The following is a 14,036-nucleotide window of genomic DNA, read 5'->3' on the forward strand; positions in this document are numbered from 1 at the left end:
TCCTAGAAATGTAGGGTAAAATTCCCTTCATATGGCCAAAACTGCTAAAAACAGATGCGTTCCGTGAGCAAGCATCACACCATTGAGATTCCCATAAAAATATATTTATTTGGACACTTTAAAAGATCGAATGTAGTCTGCCGGCATTTAGAGATATTGAGATAAAGGACCGTTTTGCTAAAAATGCTCTAATGTGGAGTGGTTAGTTCTCTCTACAAAAAAAAAGGATGATCGGCTCGTCTGATGTTGCGTCATAACGGTGGTAAAACACCGCCTACAAGGTACTCTCTCAGATCCTGATACGCCGGTTGTAACCGATAGCACAAGGTTGGTTAGAACATTATCAGGTGGGCTTTATGGGGGTCGCGCAAATCCGGACAAAATTTTTACCATCCGATAGATCTTGCAGAAATTTCGGGTGTACAACGTGCCCACCTATCACATCTTTAGTGATTTCAAAGCAGCATACGATACAGTCGATCGTGTGATCAAGTGACAGTGCCGCTTTTTTTATTTGATTGTAGTCTCTTTAACAACTTGGGTCATTCGTGACTTCTGCGGAGTTGGGATTTGAAAATCCGGGTCCTCGGCTTGAGAGACGTGACTACTAACCTCTACATCAGAATTGACCCCTATAAGTAGTGTTTAATAAAACTAGTGTCAGGTCGAAGAACTTTTTCCGAAAGAGATCCGATTTGGCGTCATCCCCAGTCGGAAACTGTTCGGGCATATAGTGCTTTGCGTGATCCCAAGTAGCACACGTTAAGTCCATTTAGTTGAAGCAACCGAATTACGACTAAAATTAGTCATAATTCGGTTACCACAACTACTTTGTAACAACCGTGTTAGTAGGGATCCTTCCCAACGCGCCGTTAGAAGGCTCCGCTCATCCCCACCACCTTCACATGTTGACATTGGTGCCAACATCCACTTTCAGCTGACTGTGAAAACAAGATCACCTATTTTAACTCACCTTGATTCCGTTCGGCAGGCGCGGGAAGCCCAAGCCGGTTTATGAGGGATGAGCGATCCACCAATAACCATGTTTTTATTACCACAGCATTCTGTAAACAGCTTCCCGTTTTCGGTCATTTCTCCTAGCCGATGCGATCACATGACGCATTAAAGGGTTGTTTGGGGCAATCTTCTTGTTTCGGGTTTCTGCCAACCACCACTCTCTTTCTCCGGGGATTGCAGTAAGGTTTCTAACCTGTGTTCTAAATTCGGTCACTATCGTTTATCGGTTCCCACTTCATCAGGGCCGCATGTGCCTCTTGGCTCAGGAATCGAACTCCTCTGTCTCGAGTAGCATTTTCATCACGTATGCCAGAGTAGAGCAAGGCTTGCCCGGACGGTGTCTTGTGTTCACCAGTATCCGGCCAACGGACCTCGCTCAGCACCAGCATTTCAAGCTTCAGGTGGCTAACTTCCCTTGAAAGTTAAGCCATCTGACGCTGCTGGGCAAAGGTTAGTATATTTCATATTTCGATTCGTGTTCGTGTTTCCATATCCACAAATGACCCGACAGGAATAAGACAAAGAGGACACAGCAGGCAAAAATGTAATCCAATTCGCGGATCCTGCGAAGATTACAACGCTGACGACCCGCATCCAGTGGAACAAGTTGAATGGAGACGACTTCTGTGTATTGCACAGGTCAATGGGACTTTTTCTTGATTAAGTAGGTAAATATTAAGGTACGGGTACACTAGTTCTTCACCCTAATTCTATTTTGGGCCTACCCTATATTCTCGACATCCTAGGAGGAAAAACTATTACTAATTTTTACCCACACATAATTCTATGATCGTACATTCGTTTCGTGGTTTCGTGGTGGTTTAGGTTCTTCAGGCTCAGGTAACACGAAAATAGTCTAGGCCTAATAAATAGAAGCATGCCGAAAATACCGCCCAATCCAATACAATCCAATTGGGTGGTGCCGAAATCTTATGTATTGGTATCGTTGCAGCAAAAAAAAAAACGTTAAATTAGTTGATAAGCATTTAGTATTTTTGAGATATCCTGCACATTCCAAACATTGTGTTACTAATTTGGCCAAGTTAAGGTTAAAACGGTTTGAAAGTACCTACTTAATTCACATAGTTGAAGTTCTCCCGTGGAAAATGAAATTTTAATGCTTTCCACAGCTCAATAACAATAACACACATCAGTTCTACGATATCTGGTACAATTTTATTTTAATTTTTTCCTATTCAAAATCAACTATTTATAGCTTGAATAACTAATTAAACATCTCGATTGTAAATCAAATGCAATTTCCATTTCAAATCAACAAACAGTCCCACTATAAAGCCATTTGAATTGTGTGGCCGCTCCAATCCGACCGTACGGTATCCCGCAAACCGACACAAACAGTGACACAAATATACCTACATACACATACACACACAAAATTATATAATATGTCCATCATTTCAATCGAAGCGAGAAAAGCGAGCCAATCACGGTAATTGCCTCCCAAACAGGCATCCTCCTCCGATGCAGGCTGATTCATGGGAAACCGCAGCGCAGAAAATCGACGCTCTTTCCGCCGGAGAACCATTCTATCTGCCATCAGAATTAAGAGGACTACTGCAGTGTGTTCTCATGTGTCAGCTGGATCAGCGTGGCCACGAAGAATGCCTTCATAAAATATTCATTTTTAATTAATTTTAATGCTTCTACAGAAGCAGTTGTGCTTCGGGATTTTTTCTGCTGGATTGCATGCTCCTGTCACAGGAGAGTGAATGGTCCCATCAAGAACTGGAGCATTCGCTGGGCTGGCTTGAAACCGGGAGAATTACGAGTAATATTCGGAGCAGATACGACTTTCAATCAGACGATTTCATTACACGCCCGTGCAAAAGTAATTTCAGTTTTGTGGTCGCTCGCCATCGAGCGAAGGTAGACTGAACATGCGAACCTTTACTCTAACGATCGCTTCCGAGATCAATCACCGTCAGTGCCGGGCACAACGAATATGGGGCAATTTGATGCTGCTGTTGCTGCTGCTGCTGCTGTTTTGCTGCGACTGGCAATTTGCTACCGTCGTTGACGTTTCGACCGGCAGATTGATGCCATCAATCTCACTCGAATTAATTGCTAATGAAGCGAATGCACGTTTGAAGGTTTTAAACTCGCACAGAGCAGCGAGCGATAAAAGTGTTCTAAACTTTAAACATATTTTAAGTGTTCTTCGGTTGCATTTTATGGTGCGGCCGTGGCCGTAAAATGGCAGGAAAATTCACGGCTGTTGGTTCTTAAAGATCTGGAACCCATCATCTTTGTCTGTTTGATGGTATTTGCCAAAAAATAAAAACAAGAAATAATATTGACAATTCGTGCATTGACAAACATTTGCGATTCCGAAAAGCAGATTGTGAATTGATTTATTGTCAGCTGTGTTGTTTTTTCCCCTGTATAGAAACGATGTTATTATAATTAAAAATCGGTAAACATAATGTGGAAAACTTAAACCAGAAGCCTGTTTGTATGACAGCCAGAAAATATGCTTTAATCCAAGGTTAGTCGACATTTTATTTAATTAATTCAAACACAAACCAGAAATTTATTCAATTTAAATTCAAATTTATCACTTTTCAACAGCCTCACTAGCAGTTGCAACTATTCACGTAAGTTTAATGGACCACTTCAAGTGTTAAATTTAAAAAGTAGTTCAATATAGAACTAAATCACTAGAAAAGTTTACCCAACTTTGCAAACTTGGCTGTCGTATCGTACGGTCCGGAGAAATCTAAATCTTAGACCGAAAGTTTGTGATTAATAGCTCCGAAAAATGTCCGAGATTATCTGGAGGGACTCAGAAGGAACGAAACAAAAGCTTACAGGATGTGACGTCACGCTAGAAGTGAAGATAAATGATGATTACGGCAGCGGCTCAGCTACTACTGTCGCCGTGGAAAGAGACCGGGTGGATCTACCAAAGATAGAGAAAAAAAATCGCATTAAATAACAGTTAATCATCCACTCTAGGTGGAGCGCAAGAGTTGGGCAGGAAATTTCGTGATAAAACTATCCTACCCGAGCCCGGCAACGCCGCCGGCCGGTGGGAGTGAATCGACTGAAATGGATTTCCAGAACATGCGGCAATAAATTATTGAAAGAACATTGTATCATTCACTTACTATCTCGCTCTGCTTTAATGATGATGGTTTTCAAGTGTCGCAGCGCTGCCTACGCTGGTGCTACTGTTTATCTCATGAAGCTGTCAAAATTTTGACTGGCAGCATGATAAACGGGAATGCCCTCTATCGACGGAAGGGCTCATCATACGGTGTCTGTGGTGGGGGGGAGGCACCGGTCGGCGGCCCAGTTTAGTTAAACAGCTGTCTCATTTTTGTCACTCCAAGCCGTTAGAGTTGTTATTGAGAATGCGAACATGATGCTTCGTTTAACTCCGGGAGGAAATAATGTCAAGTGACAGGTTATGTATGTTCTAGCTTGTTTTGCATGCGACAGACTATTCAAATAAATATCAATTAGTACTGTCAAACATAAGGGTTTAAAAATTTATTATTATGTCCTTATTTTTACGTATTCAGTGCTGTTCTTGTATCATAGCATAGAATATGTACCGAAAAAAAAATCCCATAACTCATGATTGAAACTGTTCGTTCAACTGTTCCAAGAGGTCATTGATTTTTTCGGAAATTCAAAACAGCCGCATCCTCTAATATGTAACCCGAGCACGGATTAAGCCACAAGATTATGGAAAATAATGCAACAAAGTTGCATCTCATCATTCCAACGGCCCACAAAAACCACACAAACCACGGATCAGTGCATCGCCGCAGTGATCGATTACAGACCATTTATGAAAAACAAGATTGAATTATGCATCTCACCGTGCAACTCTAAAAGCCTGCATAAGTAAACGCCAAGCGATAAGCAATCCAAGGTCTCTTTTTCATTTCTTTGATTTCCTTTGAACTTCTCCACATAGGTAAAACCGACTACAACTTCCTACATCAAGATCAGAGCACGAGGATGAGTTGATTGACCGGCGGCAATGCGGACAAGACCAGTCGGGATTAATATTAAACATACAGCGTGCATGGAAGGAACTGTCTTTCACCATGTGCACACGTATATATTAGTATAATGTGGTACACTGAGGTTCAAAAATAAAGTAAGAAAAAGTTAAGCATGAACTATAATTCAATTTAATGCGCCTGGAATGTTTTCGCTGGAAAGGAAAGGAACGACATAAGGATGACAACGGCAACCATACGGTGTCAACTAATGCGAGCCGGCACACGTGACCACACGAACTGATGTTTCCTCTTCTGGAGATGTGTTACTTTAGTGAAAAAAAGTAAAATAGAATAAAATAGAATACTACCATTCAAATGCACACACCATAAAGAGGTTTAACAGATAAAATTGGATTCTAAATCTCATAATCAAAGTTCTTGACATTTCTGATGATGACATTTATTAGTGAACGAAAGCGCAAAATATCTGGACAGAAAACTGCAAAGTTATTAGCCTTCAAAATTTGACTACTTTTCGTGTTAGGTTTTTTGGAATGACACCCTATCTAGTAAAACCTTGCTGTAAGACGTAGTCCTGTGTTGAAAAAATTGATCAAAGTTGTCCAACCATATTCTATAGAAGATTTCTTGACCTCGTCGCCGAGGTAGCTTGTGACCTTAAAAGGGTTAAAAGCAGTCGTCTCCATTCAATGTTGTCTCGATGTTGGGCCACTCGTCGCCAACTTTCCAAGCAGCTCGGAAGTCGCTTTCAGCCTGGTCGAGCCATCTTGCACGTTGGGTCCCTCTGTTCCTGGTGCCAGTTTTTGGGTTCCTGGATTCTTGAATAGAATCGTTTTCCTCGTGCTGTCGTCCGGCATTCTTACGACGTGCCCGGTCCACTGTAGCCTAGCGATTATAGCCAGCAATGCGACGGGGATCTCTCCAAGCAATGCTTGCAGCTCATGATTCGCTTTTACAACTCTCCACTGTCACTCGTACGTACACGTACACACTTGTAGTATGCCAAATATCATCCCCAGCACGTTCTGCTCGAAGATGGCAAGGGCATGTCCTCTGTGAGCGGCGTCACAGCTTTAAGTCCATTAGAAATTACCGGGTGTTGGCAACCGGGCATAAGGGTTGGGTTGCGATCTGCTCGTCGATCACGATCGTGCTGGTTGCTAGATGTGCCACTCTCAACTGCTCGACTTATGCTGCACCAAGTGCACAAAGAAGCGCTATACAATTGGCTTGATTAATAGCGCGGTGATCCATAATACTGATCCCGCGTATAATACGATTAGGTTTTCAATAAATTGCTTGGAATTAAAAAAATTATAAAAGTTTAATTGTAATTACGATAGTGAAGTTAATTATGTAAGTGTGATGAAATATTTTGTATACTAATGTGCTAATTATAAACTATGTTCCCATAATTATAATAGCGTAATTTGCTAGCAAAGCTTAAGAACGTGTTCTGTGTTGAGCGTCTTCTCAAAACTATAGGTATTTGCATAAATAACGTACATTTAAAAATAGCTCACAGCTTTCTTTCTTAGCACAGTGAAGTTGTTTAATCAGCATATATGCGACAGCTTGATCTAATCCGTGATAGAATCACTATTTTGTAAGTGACCATTGTTTGTAAGATAACCTATATGTAACATTTGTACTCGTTTTAGCTTGAAGCTTCTGAATATAAAGATTGCTATCAGGAATAGTGTCTAGTTTTGTTTCTCCGTAACAAAACTTCAAGAAAATATGAGCGCGGATAAGACTCCCAACGTCAGTACAGATCCGGAGAATACGTACAGCTGCACTGCCTGTAAGAAACCAGATTCGGCCGACGACTTGGTTGCTTGTGATGAGTGCCATTGTTGGTGGCACTATTCCTGCGCCGGTGTCACCGGTTCTGTGTCTGAACGCCAATGGACATGTTCGAAGTGCCTGCCCGTTCCCGTTCCAGCAAAATCAGTGTCTGTCGAATCATCAGCATCAAGCCGTAAGCTACGCCTCGAACTAAGCTTACAACGGCTGGACGAACAGCGAAAATTAGAAAATAAGCGGCTCGAGCTGGAAAAGAAGTACATTGCGGAAAAGTTCCAGTTACTGGAAGAATCGCTGAGGGCAGATGATGAGGATAATCGTAGCATCCGTGATAAATTACCTACAGCAGAGGCGCGAGGTAAGCAAGCTCACGTGAGTGACTGGGTGCTAAGCCAGAAAGCTTTGGCTTCACATGAGAATCCGTTATCGCAACAAAGTAATCGTCTCTCGCGAGTGACAGAGCATCTCGCGGACGAATTAGGCGCGGTTGGAGGAACCAGTACTGTTCCACAGGTCATCCAACAAGACGCACAAGTTCAGCTGAGTGCCTGTCAGAGTATGCCAGCAGTCGAGACTGCAGAACAAGAATGTTCATTTCGCCAACTGAAACATCAATTGGAAAAGTGCGAAAAACAATCCGTTCCTGATGCAGCTCAGTTGCGAGAATTGCAGAGATTACTAACTAAGTGCCAGATCCAAGCAGAGCAGCGCGATCAATCGAATAGCGCTCCGCAGCCAGACGCTTCAAAGGGCGCCATCCCTAAAGCAAGCCACACGCTGGCAATTACTAACCTACCACAGGATTATTCCAGCAGAATGCCATACATCATTTCACCACCGGCTCAAAACCATGTCACTCAAGCTCCCATACCCGTCATTCCAATATTTTCTCCGCCAAACGACTGTGAAGAATGGAGCCGCCAGGGACAACCTAGTACTTCCACTGTAGCAGCACCGATTTTCGAAATACCCCCGATCGTTGCACCTCCCAGGCCATCTTCAGAACAACTGTCGGCCAGGCAAGTCATGCCGAGAGATTTACCCGATTTCTATGGTGAACCCGAAGAGTGGCCTATCTTCGTGAGCAGTTTCAACAATTCAACGGCGGCGTGTGGGTATAGCAATGCCGAAAATTTAGCCCGTCTGCAGCGCTGCCTGAAAGGCAATGCGCTTAAATCTGTTCGTTACTATCTGTTGTCTCCAGAATCCGTGCCTGATGTGATGAAGACTCTTGAAACACTATATGGCCGTCCTGAAGTCATCATCACCCGTTTAATTAAGAACGTTCGAGAGACACCGGCACCGAGGATTGAAAAGTTGGAAACATTGATCCACTACGGAATAGCAGTGAGGAATCTTACCCAACATTTGGTTGCTGCCGGACAACAAGCTCATCTCTCCAACCCAGTTCTAGTACAAGAGCTGGTTGAAAAGCTGCCACCTAATATTAAGCTGCAGTGGGCAGAGCGTTTACATTACTTACCCGCAACATTGCAAACATTTAGCGACTTTATGGCTAAGGTAGTAGAATCAGTAAGCAAGATAGTGGTACCCATAGATAGCTCAGGGGTTAGAAATGAAAAATTCAAAACCAGAGAAAAAGGTTACATACACGCACACGCTGATAATGTTTTGAACAGGGTAATTAGTAGGTCAGAAGTAGAAAAGCCTTGCGTAGTATGCAACCGAAATGGGCACCGAGTGAAAGATTGTGTAAAATTTAAAGACGCTAGCATTGAAACTCGATGGAAAACTGTTCATGCATTGAATATTTGTCGAAATTGTTTGAATATGCATGGCCGGAGGGCATGCAGGAGTTCCAACCGATGCGGAGTGAATGGTTGCCAAATTCGGCACCATCCATTACTGCATTCTGCATCGAATGGAAATAAACCAGCTACTGTTTCGTTGAACGAAAATCACACTCACCACCACAGTGACCAGTCTGTTCTATTTAGAATCATCCCTGTGACTCTTTATGGCGAGACGGCATCCATTGACACCTTCGCCTTCTTAGACGAAGGCTCATCCGCGACACTGATCGAGCAAAACTTGGCGAAACAGTTAGGCGTTAGCGGACCCAACGTTCCCCTCTGTTTGCAATGGACGGCTAAAATGTCTCGTACAGAAGAAGATTCTCAGCTTATTTCGTTTGAGATGTCGGCAATCAAAAACGTTTTCGTCTGGAAAATGCTAGGACTGTGCAAAGCCTCAACCTTCCAACACAAACCCTACGGTTCGACCAACTGCAAGAGCGCTTCGAGCACCTAAGGGGCCTGCCCGTTCGAAGCTATGCAAACGCTACGCCGAAGCTACTAGTCGGTTTACGTGATCTGATTCTGGCTGTTCCACAAAAGATCAGAGAAGGAAAGGAAGGCCCAGCCGCAGCTAAAACCCGGCTCGGGTGGTGTGTGTACGGCAGCTTTGGAAAGTGTCAAGACACAAAACAATTCAGTTATCACATTTGCGACTGCGCGATGGAAGAGAAGTTAGACGGTTTACTGAAGGAGTATTTCAGCATAGAAGATACTGGAATCTCAACAGCTGAGCCTTTGGAATCAGAAGCGGTAAAGCGAGCGTGGAAAATACTTAAGGAAACTACACAGCGAGTCGGAGATCGGTTTCAAACTGGACTATTATGGAGATGCGATCGCGTGGAACTGCCAGATAGTCTTCCTATGGCCATCCGTCGGTTAGAATGCCTCGAAAAGAGGATGAATCGAGATCCAGCCCTGAAGGAGGAAGTACATCGACAGATTCAAGAGTATTTAGATAAAGGGTACACCCATCGAGCAACTGAAACTGAGCTAATCAGTGCTGATCCAAAGCGAATTTGGTACCTTCCGTTGGGCGTCGTTCAAAATCCCAAAAAACCAGGGAAGGTCAGGCTGGTTTGGGACGCAGCCGCGAAAGTTAACGGAATATCCCTTAATGATCTTCTTCTTCCGGGACCAGATATGCTACTACCGCTGCCCTCTGTTTTGTTCCGTTTTCGCCAGTTCCCTGTGGCTGTTTGTGGAGACATAAAACAAATGTTTCACCAGATACTGGTTAAAGAAACCGATAGGCATTCGCAACGTTTTCTGTGGCGCGATAAACCGAAAGAGCCACCAAGCGTATACATAATGAATGTCGTCACATTTGGGGCAACATCGTCTCCATCCTCAGCGCAGTTTATAAAAAATCAGAATGCTCTGGAATTTGCGGACAGATTTCCTAGAGCAGCACAAGCGATCCTGAAATGTCATTATGTTGACGATTATCTGGAAAGCTTTGAAAACATTCGAGAAGCACAGGAGGTTTCAGCAGATGTACGGTTCGTGCACAGTAAAGGAGGATTTGAAATCCGAAATTGGTCTTCTAATAGCAAAGCTGTTCTGGATTACCTCGGCGAGAAAGCGAACGCGACCGAGAAGAATCTTTCACCAACAACGAATAATTTTGAACGAGTTTTAGGAATGCATTGGCTTCCTGAGTACGATATGCTTAGTTTCCCTACCTCGTTCTCCGAAGATATCATGTCTTTAATCCACGGGAATAAAAGGCCGACAAAACGGCAGATACTGAAGTGCATCATGAGCCTTTTTGATCCACTCGGTTTACTGGCTTCATTCTTGATACACGGTAAAATCGTAATGCAGGAAGTGTGGCGCTCCGGTATTACATGGGACGAGCCGGTAAGCGATAAGATTTTCTCGCAGTGGAAGAGGTGGACCGAAAAGTTCGCTGATATCAAGGGGATCGAAATTCCGAGGTGTTATTTCCGCGCTGCAAATGCGGAACTTTACAGAAATCTCCAAGCCCACGTGTTTGTCGATGCTAGCGAGGAAGCATATGGCGCTGCAGTTTACTTTCGAATTGTTAAACCAGATGATTCTGTACAGTGTACCTTAGTTTCGGCCAAGACAAAAGTTGCGCCTTTGAAATATGTATCCATACCGCGGTTGGAGCTGATGGCTGCTGCAATTGGTGCCCGTCTACTTACGTTTGTGGAAAAATATCATTCTGTAACTATTACGCGACGGTTCCTGTGGTCCGATTCACACACTGTTCTATGTTGGATTCGCTCCGAACATCGCAAATATCGACAGTTTGTTGCTTGTCGGATTGGCGAGATTCTGTCGCTGACCAAAGAATGTGAATGGAGGTGGGTTCCTAGTAAATCTAACGTCGCCGACGAAGCCACCAAATGGGGTAAGGGCCCATGTTTTGACGCAGATTCTCGATGGTATGTCGGACCTAGTTTCTTGTATCAGGCGGAAGATCAGTGGCCAACGAATAAACACACTCCCGTGACCACCAGTGAAGAACTTCGTCCGTGTTTCGTTCACGCGGAAATTGCTACTCCGGAACCATTGGTGGATGTGATAAGGTTCTCCAAATGGGAACGTCTTCATAGAGCGACAGCCTACGTAATTAAAATCGGACAACTCTGGAAAGCAAAATCTGTCGGTGGCAGGATAAACTGCGAACGACTCGAACAGCAGGATTTGATGGAAGCCGAAATATTATTGTGGAAGCAAGCTCAACTCGAAGCATATCCGGATGAGATCGTCACCCTTCGCCACAATGAAGGATTGCCGATCGAAAAGCGACGTTCTTTGGAAAGGTCAAGTCCTCTTTACAAGCTCTCACCGATGCTTGATAAAGACGGAGTCTTGCTTATTGATGGCCGTATAAATGCGGTCAATTTAGTTCCAGAAACAATTAAGTCTCCGATAATCCTTCCGAAAGGACACCGAATTACCTTTCTTGTGATTGACTACTACCATCGAAATCACGCCAATGCAGAAACAGTTGTGAATGAGTTACGTCAGCGGTTTTACGTGCCACACCTAAGAACACTAGTTCGAAAGATTTCGACCCAATGCCAAATGTGTAAAGTCTATAAGGCACGTCCTGAAATTCCCAGGATGGGACCTCTTCCGACTGGACGGTTGTCTCCATTCGTACGTCCCTTTAGCTTTGTGGGTTTAGACTATTTTGGACCTCTTTTGGTCAAAGTTGGTCGATCGAACGCTAAACGTTGGATAGCAGTATTTACGTGCCTAACTATAAGAGCGGTCCATGTGGAAGTGGCATACACACTGTCAACGCAGTCGCGCATAGCTTGCATTCGAAGATTTGTAAAACGACGTGGAGCCCCCCTCGAGTTTTATTCGGACAACGGACGGAATTTCGTGGGAGCAGCGACAATATTGAAGAAGCAAATAGAGGAAATTCATAAAGAGTCTGCAGCTACATTCACTAGCACACATACCAAATGGCTCTTCATACCACCTGCAGCACCCAGCATGGGCGGATCATGGGAACGAATGGTCCGCTCAATCAAGACCGCGATGAATAGCTTACCACAAAACTGCAAGTTGGATGATGAGGGACTACTGACGATGGTAATTGAAGCTGAAGCCATTGTAAATAATCGGCCGTTGACTTATCTACCTCTAGACTCCGAGGAACAGGAGGCGTTGACGCCCAACCATTTTATCCTCGGCAGTTCAAGTGGGCTCAAACAACCAATGGAACCAACCGATGGCGTTGAAGTTGTACGGAATTCTTGGCACCAGATCTTTGTCTGTCTTAACCATTTTTGGAGAAGATGGGTAAGGGAATATTTACCCACGTTGACCAGGCGAAATAAATGGCACGATGAGGTACGAGCGTTGATGTCCAACGATCTGGTTATTGTTATTGACGAGACGAAAAGAAATGGATGGATTCGTGGCAGAGTCCTTGAGGTAATTGCTGGACAAGATGGGAGAGTCCGACAAGCTGTGGTCCAGACATCCGACGGCATGTATCGACGCCCCGTTTCCAAGCTAGCGGTTCTAGAAGTGGACGAAAATGGTAAGGACGACTCCATTACTCATCCTTACGAGGCGGGGGATGTTGGCAACCGGGCATAAGGGTTGGGTTGCGATCTGCTCGTCGATCACGATCGTGCTGGTTGCTAGATGTGCCACTCTCAACTGCTCGACTTATGCTGCACCAAGTGCACAAAGAAGCGCTATACAATTGGCTTGATTAATAGCGCGGTGATCCATAATACTGATCCCGCGTATAATACGATTAGGTTTTCAATAAATTGCTTGGAATTAAAAAATTTATAAAAGTTTAATTGTAATTACGATAGTGAAGTTAATTATGTAAGTGTGATGAAATATTTTGTATACTAATGTGCTAATTATAAACTATGTTCCCATAATTATAATAGCGTAATTTGCGAGCAAAGCTTAAGAACGTGTTCTGTGTTGAGCGTCTTCTCAAAACTATAGGTATTTGCATAAATAACGTACATTTAAAAATAGCTCACAGCTTTCTTTCTTAGCACAGTGAAGTTGTTTAATCAGCATATATGCGACAGCTTGATCTAATCCGTGATAGAATCACTATTTTGTAAGTGACCATTGTTTGTAAGATAACCTATATGTAACATTTGTACTCGTTTTAGCTTGAAGCTTCTGAATATAAAGATTGCTATCAGGAATAGTGTCTAGTTTTGTTTCTCCGTAACACCGGGCTAATGGGAGTTTTGCACATTATCAGCTTCGTACGGCAACGTATGCTTCTTGATCGTAGCGTTTGGCGAAGGGCCTAGTAGGCCCAATTTCCCGTTTGAATGCACCGCTGAATCTCCTTACTAATGTTGTTGTCTGCAGTCACTCACCAGCGATCCCAAATACACGAATTCATCTACCACTTCTAGTTCATCACTGTCTACGGTTCTTATCCTTGGGAAGCGCGCATTTGTCTCCTTTGAGCCTCTTCGTAACATGCGCTTGTGCTTTGGGCTTAAACGTCTTTATAAGACTTGACCTTCTTCATCGACAAACTGTGCTGTCGGCTGTTAGAGTACAGGTCGTATTACAGTACAGGTTACAGTACAGGTCGTATCTTCGTGTATGAAGGATAACCTCTTCAACAGCGATGTAGACTAGCATACAGGTTGATCCGTCATCTTGTCTGAAATCACGCTCCTGAGTCTCAAAGCGACTCGAGAGTGTCCTCGAGATGCGCACGCAACACCTCACATTCACTCGATCCAATGTATGTTCGCGTCAGTTTGTCCGGAAGATCGTGTTCGTGCATTATCTGCCATAACTGGTCTCGGTCTATTGTATCGTATGCTGCTTTCAAGTCTAGCGTTTCTAGAGTTCTAATGTTCAGGGAAGGAGGACAACTTTAACGTGCCTGGTATACAGTGAACAGTTTTGA

The 14,036-nt window shown here is 43.7% G+C and overlaps 1 protein-coding gene across 1 annotated transcript; it reads left to right on the forward strand.

Moving 5' to 3' along the window:
* Positions 1 to 9,298: 9,298 nt before the first annotated feature.
* Positions 9,299 to 12,727, forward strand: LOC128739603 (uncharacterized). The gene has a single exon (XM_053835099.1). The coding sequence runs from the start codon at positions 9,299 to 9,301 to the stop codon at positions 12,725 to 12,727; it is 3,429 nt and encodes a 1,142-aa protein (XP_053691074.1).
* The last annotated feature ends 1,309 nt before the right edge of the window (positions 12,728 to 14,036 follow it).

Source organism: Sabethes cyaneus, chromosome 3, assembly GCF_943734655.1.
Source record: "Sabethes cyaneus chromosome 3, idSabCyanKW18_F2, whole genome shotgun sequence".
NCBI lineage: Eukaryota > Metazoa > Arthropoda > Insecta > Diptera > Culicidae > Sabethes > Sabethes cyaneus.

Excerpts from the sequence above, each read along its gene's own strand:
- LOC128739603 (XM_053835099.1), top strand. The coding sequence starts at position 9,299 with ATGGAAGAGAAGTTAGACGGTTTACTGAAGGAGTATTTCAGCATAGAA.